Source organism: Chelonia mydas, chromosome 13 (assembly GCF_015237465.2).
Source record: "Chelonia mydas isolate rCheMyd1 chromosome 13, rCheMyd1.pri.v2, whole genome shotgun sequence".
Taxonomy (NCBI): Eukaryota; Metazoa; Chordata; order Testudines; family Cheloniidae; genus Chelonia; species Chelonia mydas.
The window spans coordinates 26,207,938-26,222,765 of record NC_051253.2 but is presented as its reverse complement, the minus strand read 5'-3'; the positions used below and the strand labels follow the sequence as shown (position 1 = coordinate 26,222,765).

The following is a 14,828-nucleotide window of genomic DNA, read 5'->3' as shown; positions in this document are numbered from 1 at the left end:
TGTATAATGATACTGATCTCCTATGTTAAAGCACTTTGAGATCTGTGGATGAAAACCACTATATAAGAACTAGATGCTATTAGTGTGTTCTAGAGATTTTTACTTCAGGTTAATTGATAGTTAACTTGAGATTGTAAACACCTCTGGGAAGGCTAGTTTGGACGCTACACGTTTGATTGAAGCTACAAATGTTTGCTGATCCTTATGGTAAAAAACAATCCATTAACTTGGGATAAAAAAGCATAGTGTAGATGTGCCCATTGGAATTGAATGCAAGCCCTGGGATAAACCGAAGAAGCAGAAGAGAAGACACCATCTGGGACCTATTGAGGTAACACCTGACATAATTATGGAGCACGAAGAAATATAGTGGAAGAATAAATAAAATGAGCAGAGAGAGCTCTGGAACCTTTAACCTTATCTTCTTGTATTCTGCTGCTGTGAAGGAGCAGACTGAAGCAACCAAACTCTAATAGTAGCTCAGTTGTGAAAATTAAATTGGAGTCGCTACTTTCCTCCTCTGTTATCTTGATTAGTAACTTCATAGAAGAAATCTGGCACAAGATATAGTGACCCAGATAGACAGCAGGATGCCTGAAAAATTGTGACAGGAAGGGTAGATTGCTTCCATGTCCACTACAGTTAGTGAGACTTCTTAAGAAACAAACGACACTACAGGGGATTCAGTGATCTCAAGGATGACTTCAAGAATCTGTTGAGAAATAGATATTAGTGTGACACAGTCTTAGCCAGTGTTGTTCTAGTGCCTAGTATGAGCAAAGAAAGAAGCCTGATCTCAATGGATGCACCCGGCTGCTGCTGAGAGGATTGGTTTATTAATGAAACAACTGTTCGGATTAAATGATATCCCAGCCAGTTAAGAGATAAGTGGTACTTGGGCTACTGTGCTTCTTTTCTTCCTACTCTTTCCATACAGAACCAGTGGTTCTCTGGTCCCATTCAGCCCACTTGCTCAGGTTAGATGTGTATAAAATGGGAACATGTTAAGGGGTGGCACAGTATGTCAGGGCGCGGGGGGGGGGAAATACAATCTGAAAATTCGCAAGTGTGGAACAGGGCTCGGGGAGGGATTCCAAAACACACATAATGAAGGCACAACAGATTCACGCAAGTAGTAAGACGTGCTCATTGTGGTTTGTGTGGTTTCTAAGAGATCTGAATGTAAAAAGAATCCTGTTCTGGAAATGAAAAATGGTGAGGTAGCTAAACAAGAATATCCAGTTAGGCAAGGCTTCCCATGAAAGAGGAGGGCAGCAAGAAAACAAAATGAGTTAATGCAAGCTGAAGGGCTTTCACAAGTATATTTTTTGGGAAAATTTCTAATAGTAGAAACTAAGCTTGTTAATTCCTGTTTAAAAATCTGCCCAACATGAAAAATGGGGGCAATTTGAAAATAATGGACAAAGTCTTTGTAACAATAGCTATTGTAAAGCAGGTAAAGAAATACTTGATCAATCTGAATATATACAGATAAAAGGTCTGGAGGACAGTATATCCTGCTGTGCCAAAAGAATTGGCCAATAAATTTACTAAACCTCAAGTTAATTTTGAAAAAGCATAATGAGCTGGAGAAGTACCAGAAAGAGTAATCTTGGCAATTACACTCTAATTTTAACTTCAAAACCTGATATAAATATTCATACTATTTTAAAAAAATCACTAAACGTATAAAGAATAATGGAACAGTGAGTAACAAGGAGCACGGGATTGCAAATTTTGTCAGACAAAGTGCTTTCTTAGGTAGAACTATAGAATTAGTGGAAGGAGACTTGATAGATGATATTTGGAATTTCAGTAAAGCTTTTGTTTGTGTTGCATGAAATCGTATTCACAGAATTCATTCTGATTGGCTTGGATATATGAGCACTGTCCTGTAGATTGAAAAATGATCAAGTCACTACAAAAAAGGTAGTAATAAACAGCAGTGGAGCTAGTTTTGGATGAGGGCTTGACTACACTTAAAATGTTACACTTCAGCGTAGACACTGTCTACGCCAATTGGAGGGATTTTCCCCATGGCATAGGCAATCCATCTCCCCAAGAGGCGGTAGCTAGGTATCGACCTAGCGCTGTCTACGTGAGGACTTAGGTTGACTTAATTATGCCATTCTGGGATGTGGATTTTTCACATCTCTGAGCGGTGTAGTTACCCTTCGAGTGCAGAACAGGCCTAAATCTATGAGGTGTCACAAGGGAGAATCTTATCTATGTGGGAAAAGTGACCAGAATAGCTGTCATTGACCTAATGCTGTAGTGTAGACCATGCCTCAGAGCTATTGTTTTAGGCTGTATTAATCTCCATTGGGTATTCTCTTTGAGCTGAGAACACCTCATTGAGATGAATGGAGACTGCTTAATACCTCTCTGAATCTGCAACTTTGATGTTTGAAGCCCGCCTTGGGCAGCAATCTGAGAATGAATTGTAAGCCTTCGGGGAAAATGTCTATCAAGGTTGTGTGTGTTCTGCTGTACTCTGATTACATTTCTCCAAACTAAGAACAGTCAGAAGGTCTTAAAAACTATTTTTGAAAAGAGAATAAATTACCCTGGGAATTCTCAGTGAGGGGGAGGGATGATTAGGGGCGCAAGAGTAGGTGGTAATAGGGGAAGAGGGGCTTGGGCCTGCAGAAAGGGATGAAGATGTTATGGGGAGGGGATAAATGGGAATGGATAGTAGGGGCTCAGATAAGGTGGGAGGGGGTGCAGAGGAGAAGAAGGGTTGGAGAATACGAGGGGCAGCCGAGGAAGTGTGGTGTCCTGTCAGCACTGAATTCTGCCTTCTGTGTATGTGCTAGGATCTAGAAGAGCTTTATCTCTCTCTGCAGGGGTATGAGCCCCTTTCCTCATCTGCTCCATGTTCTGGGATTTGAATGACCCCGCTCTTCTTGAGATTCTGAGTCCCCCTTCCTGCCCCTCCATGTGCACAGGAATCTGTGGTGGGAGGGACTGAAGGTAATGCAGACTTAAACATCTGAAACCCAGAAAACAAGTAGTATTCACGTAACTCCTCTTTTGAGGTGGGGAGCCTGGCCAGAGTGCCTGGGGGAGGGGTCCGGTTAGCCACAGGAGGAGGAGCAGACTTAGTGAACCTGGGGCATAGTCGGGGAAGCTTGGCTCAATTCCCTATCAGTAAAATAGGGATAATAGCAATTCCCTGCCTTACAGGGTTGAGGATAAATATCTTAAAGATTGTGTGGTGCTCAGATTCTGTGGTAATTGGGGCCATATAAGTACTTAAGATAGATACATAGGTGTGGAATGAATTCTAGGGAAAGCGAGAAGGGACCATGCAGGGAAGTTGGCTGCACAGGATGTATTGACCACCAACCCGTTTCTGCTTTCGTTTGTATCTGAACAAAACTCAATGTGGAAGATAGAATATTTGGATAAAAAGGGCTGGGAGGGAGAGCCACACCTCATTTCTTACAGTATGTGCTGAGGAGCATATTACAAATGGCCAGGTTTATATATTTTTTGTCCATTAACACAATAGAGATCATTAACAAGAGTCCAGAGCTGTCTGTCTTCCATGTCCAGGTCTTAATACCAAATTGTGCAAGGAGAAGGAAATCTGAGGATTCCTGGAGGTGCCAGAGTTGCTTTAACATCTTCCCAGAAAAGGCAAGTGGAGGGACATTGATGACTGCATAAATTGTTAACGTCAAGGGTGATTTCTTGAGTGTACATTGAACAGTCTCCATTGAGAGACTTTGGCATTTTGACCTCTTGAAAGGAAAATTGACAACATCTCATTATTAATCCCAGTGTCCTCTCCAGCTAGATTTAACTAATCATAAGGGTCATGAGTTTAATTTATAGGTTGCAGCCCCAGTCCTGCCTAGAGCATCTGAGAGTAAATTTGCTGAAACTGAACAAGAGAAGACTTCACAGTTGTCTCTCTGTCCCCAAAATGGATCCGCTTTCATGGAGCCAGGTTTTGTGTAAATCCAATGAGTATTGTCTGAAAAAGTAGGTAGAAAACTTCTTGTACTAAGAAATGCTTAACTTGCTTCTGCATGAAGACAGGCCAAATTCCCTCTATTAGCAACTGACCTTGATTAATAGAATGAACTGTATGTAGGCTCCCTGTCATTGTTCCTTGGAAAATGGTCTCCTCCTTTGCCCTTCATGAGACGGATTGAAGAACGCAAATCCTCACAGACCACCCCCCATACTTACCTGCATATTGCCAGACTATGGCAACAACACAGCACTTTCAGCCATCATACAGCAACTACCTGAGAGTACATCTAGACTGCAAAACAAGCCCCCAAATCCAGAAAACCCCCAAGCAGCAAGTCTGAGCCCAGGTCTACAGATTTGGGCTTGCACGGCAGCACTAAAAGTAGCAGTGTTGGCTTTATCATTCAGGCTGGAGCTCAGGTCTGAGTCCTAGCCCCCTGACTGAGTTTCATAGCCTGAGCTCCAGCCATACCGGGAGTCCTGTGAGCCCGAGTCTATGCAAAGATAGTTTGTGACCTGTTGTGGGAGGAGTGAGGTGCCAACTTTAAAGTGTTCTTTCCACCCCAGAATTGATGTTAGTACTGTCACTGCAGTTGTGCTGAAAATGTAAGTACCTTCATGGAAGCTTTGAATTTAAGTGTTTTAAAATTGGTCTCCGCTTTGATTGAATACAATCATTGTGTTGCGGTCTTATTAAAATCATATATTTTTAAGGCTGGAAGGGACCAATATGATCTAGTCTAACCTGCTGAAAAGCAAAAGCCATAGAATTTTGTCCCAATAATTTCTTCATGACTGCAAACATTTTTAATTGGTTGTAGCTGCACAGGGTGCAGTTTAGTTATTCCTCCACCCGTTCCCCGCAATGAATTTGACCCTGTGCGGCACTTCAGCATTTGGGCCTGGATTGACAAAATTTGTTTTTTAGTTGTCCTTTCAGAGCTAGTCATTTTGAGTATTGTCCTGGTGAATCAGTTATAACTAGGCTATTCGTGTATGCAGTATTGTTTCTTTCTAAATGACTTGCATCATGACAAGGAAACAACTGAAATAAAAATATACATGCAGTAGTCTGTATGTACCCGTATGTTCATCCTTTTTACAAAGCTATGATAAATTTTGTATAAAGTATGCCTTGTGAGGTATCATTTGAAAACTCATCATATGCTGAACATTATTGTCCTGGTAAAATATATGTGGCAACATTGTGTGTGATGTTATAAAATTCTATTCTATAAGACATGTTCCAGATTTAGAAAAGAAGGCACAAACCAGTTCCTCAGAGGCAGAAGGCAAACTGATGTCTTAGCTAGGGGTCAACATAAGCAAATGGACTATCACCTGGGTAAGTGGCCATTCTTTGGCAGAAAGAAGGGCGTGAGCAATAAATTTACATCTTGGCAATAGAACAGCTGGAGGTTCCTGTGCAAACATTGTGCTGCCTGAACCCCAGCTGAAGATGATTCTCAAAGAAGAGGGAGAGAGAGGAAAAATGAGGAACAGAGGCCCCAGATTACCCCTCTCCCCTCATCTGTACTACACTGGAAAGACAAAGGAAGCATCATTGAAGCGGGGGAGGAAGGGTACTGACTGAAATCCAGCCAGACTGCTGTAAATATATGATGAGAGGAACCTTTTTGCTTTAAATTCAATTAGCTTGTTAAGTTAGGTATTAGTTTGCATTTTAACTTTTATTTCTTTGTAACCAATTCTGACTTTTATGCCTGATTACTTGTAATCACTTAATCTATCTTTCCGTACTTAATAAACTTGTTGTTTTATCTAAATCCATTTTGCGATAAGGTTTGTGCATATAATTTTCTATTAATAAAATGATGGATTATGTATGAGCTTGTATTGTCCAGAAGAAAAGAGCTGGGCAGTACAAGGTGCACATTTCTGGGGACAAGTCTGGGACAGGGAATTTGCTGGTATCACTCTGTAATATAATTCAGGAGCAGCTGGTTAGACCACTCATATCTCAGCTGGGAGTAATGTACGTGCTAGAGGCTGTGTGAGAGTAGTGGTTCTCATGGCAAAGTAGTGCAAAAAGCACCCCAGGAGAAATTGAGGGTACACAGCTGTTCAGCAGTCCAGATTGTACTCTGGGGAATGTCACAATACAATTTTTGTTTTCAGAAATGGCTTTAATTATTTTGTGCAGTGCTTTTGGGGGGCTCTACTTTGCTAGGCTTCAAGAAGCCAACTGTCTTAATGCTATACATGAAAATTGTACCTTTTTTCTGTATGTATATATGTGAAAATCTAATCAGAACTGGTTTCAGAGTAGCAGCTGTGTTAGTCTAATCAGAACGATCACCCTTTTAACTCTTTCATTCATTCGCTGTTATCTTTGAGGTACAGAAAATAAATTATAGGCTCCAAATTAGTTTTTTATCGCAGAGTGTGTGTGTAATAAGTGATGCACTGCCCCTTCCTTCCTCCCCTAATTTATCCACTTTCTATCTCCCCATGAGCAGTTCACTGCTGGGTGATAGTATTATGCTACCAAGAGGATATCGTCTAGTCATCATTTTCCCCTTATTTCTCTTCTGTTCCTTTCTTTCCTTTTTTTAAATTTTATATGCTGCAGTTCTAATGGTTAAAATGCCTTACTTCTAAATTTTTACTCAGACCAAATCATGCATATCTATAGAAGATGTAATTCATGTCATGTGACCTTGTACTAATTCCATGCAAGCTACAGAATTAGTTTTCTGTGCATAGAAATGTAAATTAATGAATATTACATAAGCTGTTGAATTTAGGAAACTTGTAGTCATCATAATGCAGTTTGGAGTTCAACAAGGCTCTTATTAGGTTATCTTTCTCCAGGCATATAGAGTTGGTTGACCAGTTTTACGAATCTGAATAATCTGTAGAGAGAACATGTCTGATCACTAGGAATTTAGATCAAAAGTTGCAAGTTGGGCCAATTCTGAGTATCTGGTTACAATGTCACTGAAGTATTTTCTCTGTATGTTTCGTAAAGAAGGGCATTCTTTTCCCCCTTTTGGTAATCAGGACCTGCATTTCCTCCCCCCCCCCCCCTCCCCCTTTTCCTTATCTAACCTGTCAGCTTGTGCTGGGTTCAGAAAGGTTTTCCTGTTCTCACATCCTTCTCTTCAGGTGGGTGTGAGTGTGGAAATTCAGAAAAGCAAAGAAACTCTTGATGATGACAATCTTGCCAGGAACTGACACTTTTTAGGAAAAGTTGTGGAGAAGGTGAGTATGGACCCGCAGTCTTCACGGGAGTCCATAAACTTCCTTGATCTTTATCAGTGTAGTTTTACATCTGGGTATTACACAGACAATACTGCTGCTTTTGGATGATCTATTGCTAGTGATGGATGCCAGAAAGGTGTCAGGCTGATGATTTGATTTGTTGCATGTATTGCTTGCTTACTTGCTGGTGGAAGAAATGGGAACAGAGATTCAGCAGGTGTATAAAGAACCAGACTGTCATCAGTCTTATCCACCACATACAGTTGGGGCAACTGGCTTAAAGGAAAAATTGCTGTGGTGTGTAACATGACATTACACATTGGAAAGGTGGGCTGGGGGGAAGCCAGGCCTGTAGGTAGGCTGATCAAGGTGAAGGGACTGCCACCTGTCTCAAAACAGTAGGGTGGTTTTGTGTGTGTGTGTCTCAAAATCTCTATATATCTGTATATGTGAGAGAGAGGTAGAATCGCTGCTACTCTTGAAGTAGCAACCTCTTTTCAATACACATTCTTAAGAGTTTTTAAGATCTATTTTAAAACATTCCATTGGCAGTATACAGTTGGGGAAAATATGGGAGGAGTTGGGCAGGTTTTCACCATTTTCTTCTGCTTTATACTCTTTCCTTTTCTCCACGTTACAGCCACTGTCATCCTGAATGTCAGTGCCTTTTTATTTGAGCACAGGAGAGCAACTCAAAACTTTCATCTTTTTCTCACTGGTACTTTATTATGGCTCTGAAATTACCAGTGTTGTCTTTGAAGCTGCACCTGGCTGATTATACCAGAAGAGTAACTTACACACATTGACTCAGTAAGCAGAGTTAAACTATGATACTGCTTTTCTGTATTGGTTTAAAAAAATTCAAGTATTTGAGACATGTTTTGGTTTCTTTAATAATCAATGCTGAGTTGTACCTGAATCTAGACACTGTAATAGCTGGTTTTATTTGTGCCTATTTCTGAAATGTGATGTTTTCTTCTAAATTACCTGATATAAATAAGTCTTAATTTTAAATTCAGGGGCCAACTGTTCTGTAATAAAACACCAATTATCTTCTGATGCCTCTAATAATGCTTTAAAATTCCTATTGGCTTGAAAGTGTTCTGGTTTCATCTCAGATGAGCATTATTTTTGAAAAGTTTGAAAAATTTAGAACACTGTTGTTGAATTACAGGGCTGTCTCCTTTCTTTCTTGCACTCAAATCACACTAAGCTCTTTTTAACCACTTACACTGACCTCTTTTTGGGTACTCGTAACTTAAGCATCTGGATTTTAGGTTTTAACTTGTAGTCCTTGATTACTACGGCACAGGCTACTTTGAACAAAATAGATCTGTTTAGAAATTAAAACTGATTAACTGGCTGACTGTTGTGGCAGTGTATTGGTTAAGTGAAGTACATATGAAGGCGTGGGTGGGGAAACTGGACAGGCCGCATTTTGCTGTAAAAGCCCTCCTTGATCCTTTCACTGACCCCAGTTACAACCTGATGCAGAAACTCTCCTGAATCCTATTTCTTTCCAAGCATTTTTTTAACTCTTTTTTTACACTAAAAGATTGTAAAAGGCACTCAACTACTATGGGAATTGATAGGTAGAAGACGTAATGTCAAATCTGTTTTGTTTTTCTTAGTATTCTGGTAGTGCCAATAAAGTGCTAGATCAGGGATGTAAATTTTATTTACAGTCCCTTATGGACTTCCCCTTCTGTTCTTTATGATGTAGGCTACCTCCTGTTTTTGTTATTATATTGTGTTTTAACATCTGGAAACACAGAACAGAGCCAGAATCATATGGCTTACCAGCTCTCCCTGGACTTCAGTTTGGTAACCTCTGTGCTAAACACTTTCTGTACACAAGGTGGACAAACTCTGTCGGATAGCTTTTATCTTTTCAGAAATACTTCAAATCAGTGGTGTCATACAAATCTCAAGGAGAGGGGAAAAGACATAAATGAGACTTTTTAAGGCAGTCCAACCTATCAGCCTAAAGTTGGGGTTACATACAATATTGAAACTATTGATACATGGGGCTTGAAAAATTTCCATGATACCTCAGCCTACTCGGCAAGGTGTAATGAACATGTGCCACCACTCTCCGAAGACAAGCATACTTGATTTCCATTGGCACGTTTTCACTCCCACTCAACAAATCAGTTCTTTCACTCCCCCCAAAATATTAATTTTTTCTTTCTCTCCAAAATAAATCGTTCTGTCCCCAGTCAGTCTTTTCCCCCTCCCAATTTAATTCTGCCCCTAGATAAAATGAGTTAATGCTGTACCCAGAGTAAATCCACACTGCTCTCTCCACCACTCCAAAATAGCCTTTTGCAGGGCCTTTCAGCTGCTTGTGCCCTTGTTCCTGCACATGTAAGAGGCCCTCGGCTTTCCAGCTCCACTTTCCACCTGGACTCTCTGCTTCTCACTTTTTGAATGAGAAGTGGCTCAGAAGTTGCTCTTCTCATTTCCGGCCCACTATGTGAAAAGAGGAGTAGCTAAGAAGTCACTCTTCTCCCTGCCTCCTTCCCTTCCTGAAAAAGAGCTAGTGGTGGCTGCTCTGCTGTGTTCCCTCTTGGCCCTCTCTCTTCCTGTCAAATTAGAATCAGTACTTGAGATGATCTGGTCCCTGCCTCCTTGCTCCTCTCCAGAGAAGGAGCCAGTGGTTCAAGGCCAAAAGTTCAACTCACCCTGCCTGAATTGGTTTTTCAAGCCCCGATAGCAGTTCTGTTATGGAACTTTCATCTTCAAGCACTTCAAACATCAATCCTCCCAATTCCTATTGCTCAAGTAAGTATTGGCTCCATTTTACAGATGGGGGAAAAGTTAAGCAATGAGGTTAAATGACTTGACCAAGGCCACCAAAGGAGCCAAGTTCAGAGCTGGAATTAAAACAACTCTTGATTGATATTGTGTGTGTGTGTGTGTGTGTACCAAGTTCCTTACCCCTTTGAAGTTATGGCATTTTGCACACCAGATTGAAGAGGGGTGATATGATAGATTGTATTTGATATGCACAGGATCACATGGAATTTATGGAGCATAATTAGCCACAATTTGCCTTTTTGTCCAGATATTGCATACATCTGTTAAAATGCTGCTGCTTTGTGCACCTGAGTTTCATTGACCACCATTTTGCTTGTCCTGCCCTCTTCTGTTCTTCCGTCTTTTCCCTATGCTAGAGAGTTTAATGAATTCCCTGTGTCTGCTCCAGCATTCTGCCCTCAAAAGGCAGCAATTTGATAAGAGAAGGGGGAGTCTTTTCAGACTGAACAGCAGCAAGGACAGGAGAGTAGCAATATCAAGCAATCACTCGCCTGCCTAAAATTTCTGTAGTAGGAGTTCTTCCTTGCATTTTATCGTTTGGTTTGGTTTAGGGGAGGCATGAGGTCCCACTTTACACTGCTCTATACAAGTGGGGCTAAGGAGTTCTGCAGATGGGGAGACTGGCCATTTAAAGGAGTGAAGCAGCAGGGCCAGCTAGCAGCAGAAGATGCTCCAATACTTGTGCCAAAGACGGACGTACAGGAGTTATATAGAGCTTTTGAGTCTCACTGGATCTGCTAGCCTCTTGTTCTGTTGCTCCCCAGCTTTGCGTGACAGAATACTATCTTCAAATAACCACCCTGCTTCAAATAACTCCCATCCTACGTACTTGAATAAGTGCGAACTTCTGAAGGTGAACTGTTCACTTAATGTAGTTTTATCTTCTAAAGTTAATCTTGAATAATGCATCTACTGCCATTACTTTCTTTTCACAAACCTCTTACCTAGAGTCTAACAATTCCTGATTCATTATGTGTGTGAATTTAAAGGATAAAATTCACAAAGGATAAAAAATGAAAGCTATCTGTGAACTCCGGAAGTTCCAGAAAATGTTAGGCTGCATAACATTAAAGGTTGTCAAATAGTTTAAAATCATTTAGCATTCCTTCAGAATTCAGTGCGTCCTATCTGCCTCTAAATTAGGGAGCACTGCAGCATAGTTTATCTAAATTCCACATACTACAAGGGGCGTGGGTCATGAAGGTGAACTTCCTGGAGAAAATCCTTAACTGTGAGAGGTCAAAAGCAACCATTGATATTACCCAGTCAAGCACTGAATTATTAATTCTGCTGGATGTCTAAAAGCACTGATTCCCTGGTTGTCCTAATGTATCCTTCTCTATGCCAAACAAGACTTCGTGCAATATTCTTCATTTTCAGTTTTTAAGAAATATATTTGATTACTCAGCTGACTTACAATGAAAAGTTTCCTAAATGGGTACCTTTTATATCATGGAGTCATAGTATATAATAGTGTTTCAAAGCAAACTGGTTTCTGCTTCTAGCTGTCACAGACCCTGGAAAATGTTAATATTTTTATAAAAAATAAATACAAAAATGGAGTCATTATTAGTTGCATTATAATAGCAAACATGAGGGCCTAGTCACATTCAGTTTACTCAGGGAATTGTTAGTTATTGATTTAAGATTTTTTTATCTTTTATTACAGTATTAACAATTAGCATATTTTAAATATTCTAAGCTTTGGTAATTAAGCATTGGAGACAGCAAGAAGACACCCCAGATACCCTGGAATGCCTAATTGTGATAGTAAAATAGCTCTATGCAATCGTTACAAAATAAATATATATTTTAAAGGAAATTCAGTTCTTCTTAAAACATTAATCTAAATATAATTCTTCCCTACTTAAGTCTTCTTCCTTGTGTATATTCAGTCATTAGTGGTTCACAGTCATGCTGGAAGGGCATAATGAGTGGGGTCTCGCAGGGATCAGTTTTGGATCCGGTTCTGTTCAGTATCTTCTTCAATGATTTAGATAATAGCATACAGAGTACACTTATAAAGTTTGCGGACAATACCAATCTGGGAAGGGGTTGCAAGTGCTTTGGAGAATAGGGTTAAATTTCAAAATGATCTGGACAAACTGGAGAAATGGTCTGAAGTAAATAGGATGAAATTCAATAAGGACAAATGCAAAGTACTCCATTTAGGAAGGAACAATCAGTTGCACACATACAAAATGGGAAATGACTGCCTAGGAAGGAGTACTGCGGAAAGGGATCTGGGGGTCATAGTGGATCACAAGCTAAATATGAGTCAACAGTGTAATGCTGTTGCTAAAAAAGCAAACATCATTCTGGGATGTATTATCAGGAGTGTTGTAAGTAAGACATGAGAAGTAATTTTTCCGCTCTGATTAGGCCTCAGCTGGAGTATTACGTCCAGTTCTGTGCGCCATATTTCAGAAAGGGTGTGGACAAACTGGAGAGAGTCCAGAGAAGAGCAACAAAAATTATTAAAGGTCTAGAAAAATGACCTATGAGGGAAGATTGAAAAAATTGGGTTTGTTTAGTCTGGAAAATGAAAACTTGTGTCCCCTCTCAGTCTTCTAAGTATGTAAAAGGTTGTTACAAGGAGGAGGAAGAAAAATTGTTGTTCTTAACCTCTGAGGATAGTACAAGAAGCAATGGGCTTAAATTGCAGCATGGGAGGTTTATGTTGGACATTAGGAAAAACTTTGTGACTGTCAGGTGGTTAAGCACTGGAATAAAGTGCCCCAGGGAGGTTGTGAAATCTCCATCATTGGAGATTTTTAAGAGCAGGTTAGACAAACACCTGTCAGGAATTGTCTATATAATTAGTCCTGCCATGAGTGCAGTGGACTGGACTGGATGATCTCTCGAGGTCCCTTCCAGTTCTATGATTCTGTGATTATCTGCTGACGTTAGTGGTAGGAAGTTCCTGCTACTATTAACCCATAAAAGAGCCATGACCACTAGGGAGGAGTAATCTGGATTCTGTCCATTGTGCATCAACAGGATTGTTTATGGAGTTAATTCAGTTACACCTGTGCAATCCAATCTTCACTATTGATGATGATGCCCAAGATGGAAAAGTCCGGAAACGATGGAAAGACTTGTAGGGTGTTTTTTATTTTGAAAGCATGTTTTTGTAAAATTGAGAATGTTTGTTTTGATACAGAAAACACTGATACAATAACATAGAGTTCTATGATGCCAGCTAGGAAGTGAACTACATTCTCTTATTCCTTTAGCATCCATCAACAAAATATTTTAGTAAGGACTTGTCTACATGAGAAAATTGTACTAATTTTAACTTAAGATGTGATTTTTAAAGCCCATAGCTCAACCAGTGCAAAAGCTTGTATGGAAACTCTTACTTCAGATGAGACAGGGTTATTTCAAGGTTAAGGTTAAGTCAGTTGAGAACTGAGTTTAGCACTTTTTTGGAACAGCTTTACAACCTTTTGTACCTGTTCAACTATACATTGATTTAAAAACAATTTCAGTTAAACTATTGCAACCAGTGTGTAGACTAGGCCTAATTTCTAGTCAGTTCCACTTGGGCATACCCCCGCAGACTGTGGGGCTGCATGGTTATCGGTGTGGTTGTGTAGTCTTTATTACTGGTGGTGACATGTGAGATGGAGAAGAACTGAAGTTGAGTTTGCAAGGCTGACAGTCATCTGATTATTCTTTAATGTATTGGTACGGTAATCATTCAGACAATAAACATATAACCTTCCTATGCTGCTGTTAGTCATTTTCCAGAATAGCTCACGCTTTAATTGGTAAGTGTTCTTATACCAGTTAAAATAGTTAAAAAATTAAAATACTTCCCTCTATGACTAATTAATTCTTAATATAGAGGCTTCACACATTGATTGAGGCCACTCAACTGGTACATTAAGTTGATAAGGACATTTTTCATGGGTTCAAGGATCTACCTGAACAGAACGGCTTGCAGAATCCTGCCAGGAGATGCAGGTACAGACCCTTATCTCTGTGCAGGTGTCAGGATCTGTAGTGCACCTGTTTGTAGGACCAGGGCTGACATTTTTTATCTATTTTTGGCAAGCAATTGAAGATTTTGCAAAAGTTGCTGTTACCTGTTCATCACTGAAAACGTGGTTACAGTAGAAATGAAAATATTACAAGGCATAATTCACCTACCTGACTCAAATCTAATTTTTTAAATGTTGTTATGTTGGATTTTTTTTTCCTTTAGGTTAGGGAAGTGATCCAAAGACTTAAATTATACAGCTAAGTTGTTGTTTAGCACAAAATGGGTGGGAATTTTTAATGAATATATTTAATTTGTATTAAACCAGAGGTGTTATGTGCCTAAAAATAAGTCTAACTATTGCCACCAGCTGGGATATTCTTTCTTCCTCAAAGGTTGTTCATTAACAGTTTTGGATTTTCATTAGGTTGATTATTATAATTTTTCTAATTGAGTAATAATACTTGATTTGTGGCGTGTTACCCACATGCAACGACAAACCAATGGCTTTTATGAAATTTTAGAAAATATCCAACAAAAGTATCTCAGGTTTCAGATTTGATTGACAGAGCCACCGAAAACTGAGATTTCACTGAAGTTTGGAGAACTACCCAATATACAACAGACTCTGGTCTGTTGTTTTTAATAATAATGATTAATGGAATTATAGTCACTTGAAACTCATCAGTAAGCAAGTTGCTTGTAAAAGTTTTAGGTCTTGATCCTGAAAATACTTACACATGTGAATAAATCCCATTTAATTAAATAGGACTGCTCACTACAGTACTTCATTCAACCATGCACCGTATTCTCG

At 39.7% G+C, this 14,828-nt stretch overlaps 1 protein-coding gene across 5 annotated transcripts in view; it reads left to right on the top strand.

Annotated features, from left to right (window-relative positions):
• ITCH (itchy E3 ubiquitin protein ligase) overlaps positions 1 to 14,828 on the top strand; it is a 121,080-nt gene that overhangs the window by 12,602 nt on the left and 93,650 nt on the right. The window contains exons 1-2 of one of the 5 annotated variants that reach the window (XM_043526582.1): positions 2,847 to 2,973; positions 3,559 to 3,642. The exons of 1 other annotated variant lie outside the window; for it this stretch is intronic. Coding sequence is in view for 1 of the 4 variants with exons in the window: in XM_043526581.1 (XP_043382516.1) it covers positions 3,536 to 3,642 (107 nt within the window). In the remaining 3 variants the exon portion in view is untranslated. Of the gene's footprint in view, positions 1 to 2,846; positions 2,974 to 3,535; positions 3,643 to 7,185; positions 7,210 to 14,828 lie in introns of those variants that run through there. 3 more of the 5 variants (XM_043526581.1, XM_027819546.3, XM_037915352.2) reach the window with 3 other exon arrangements.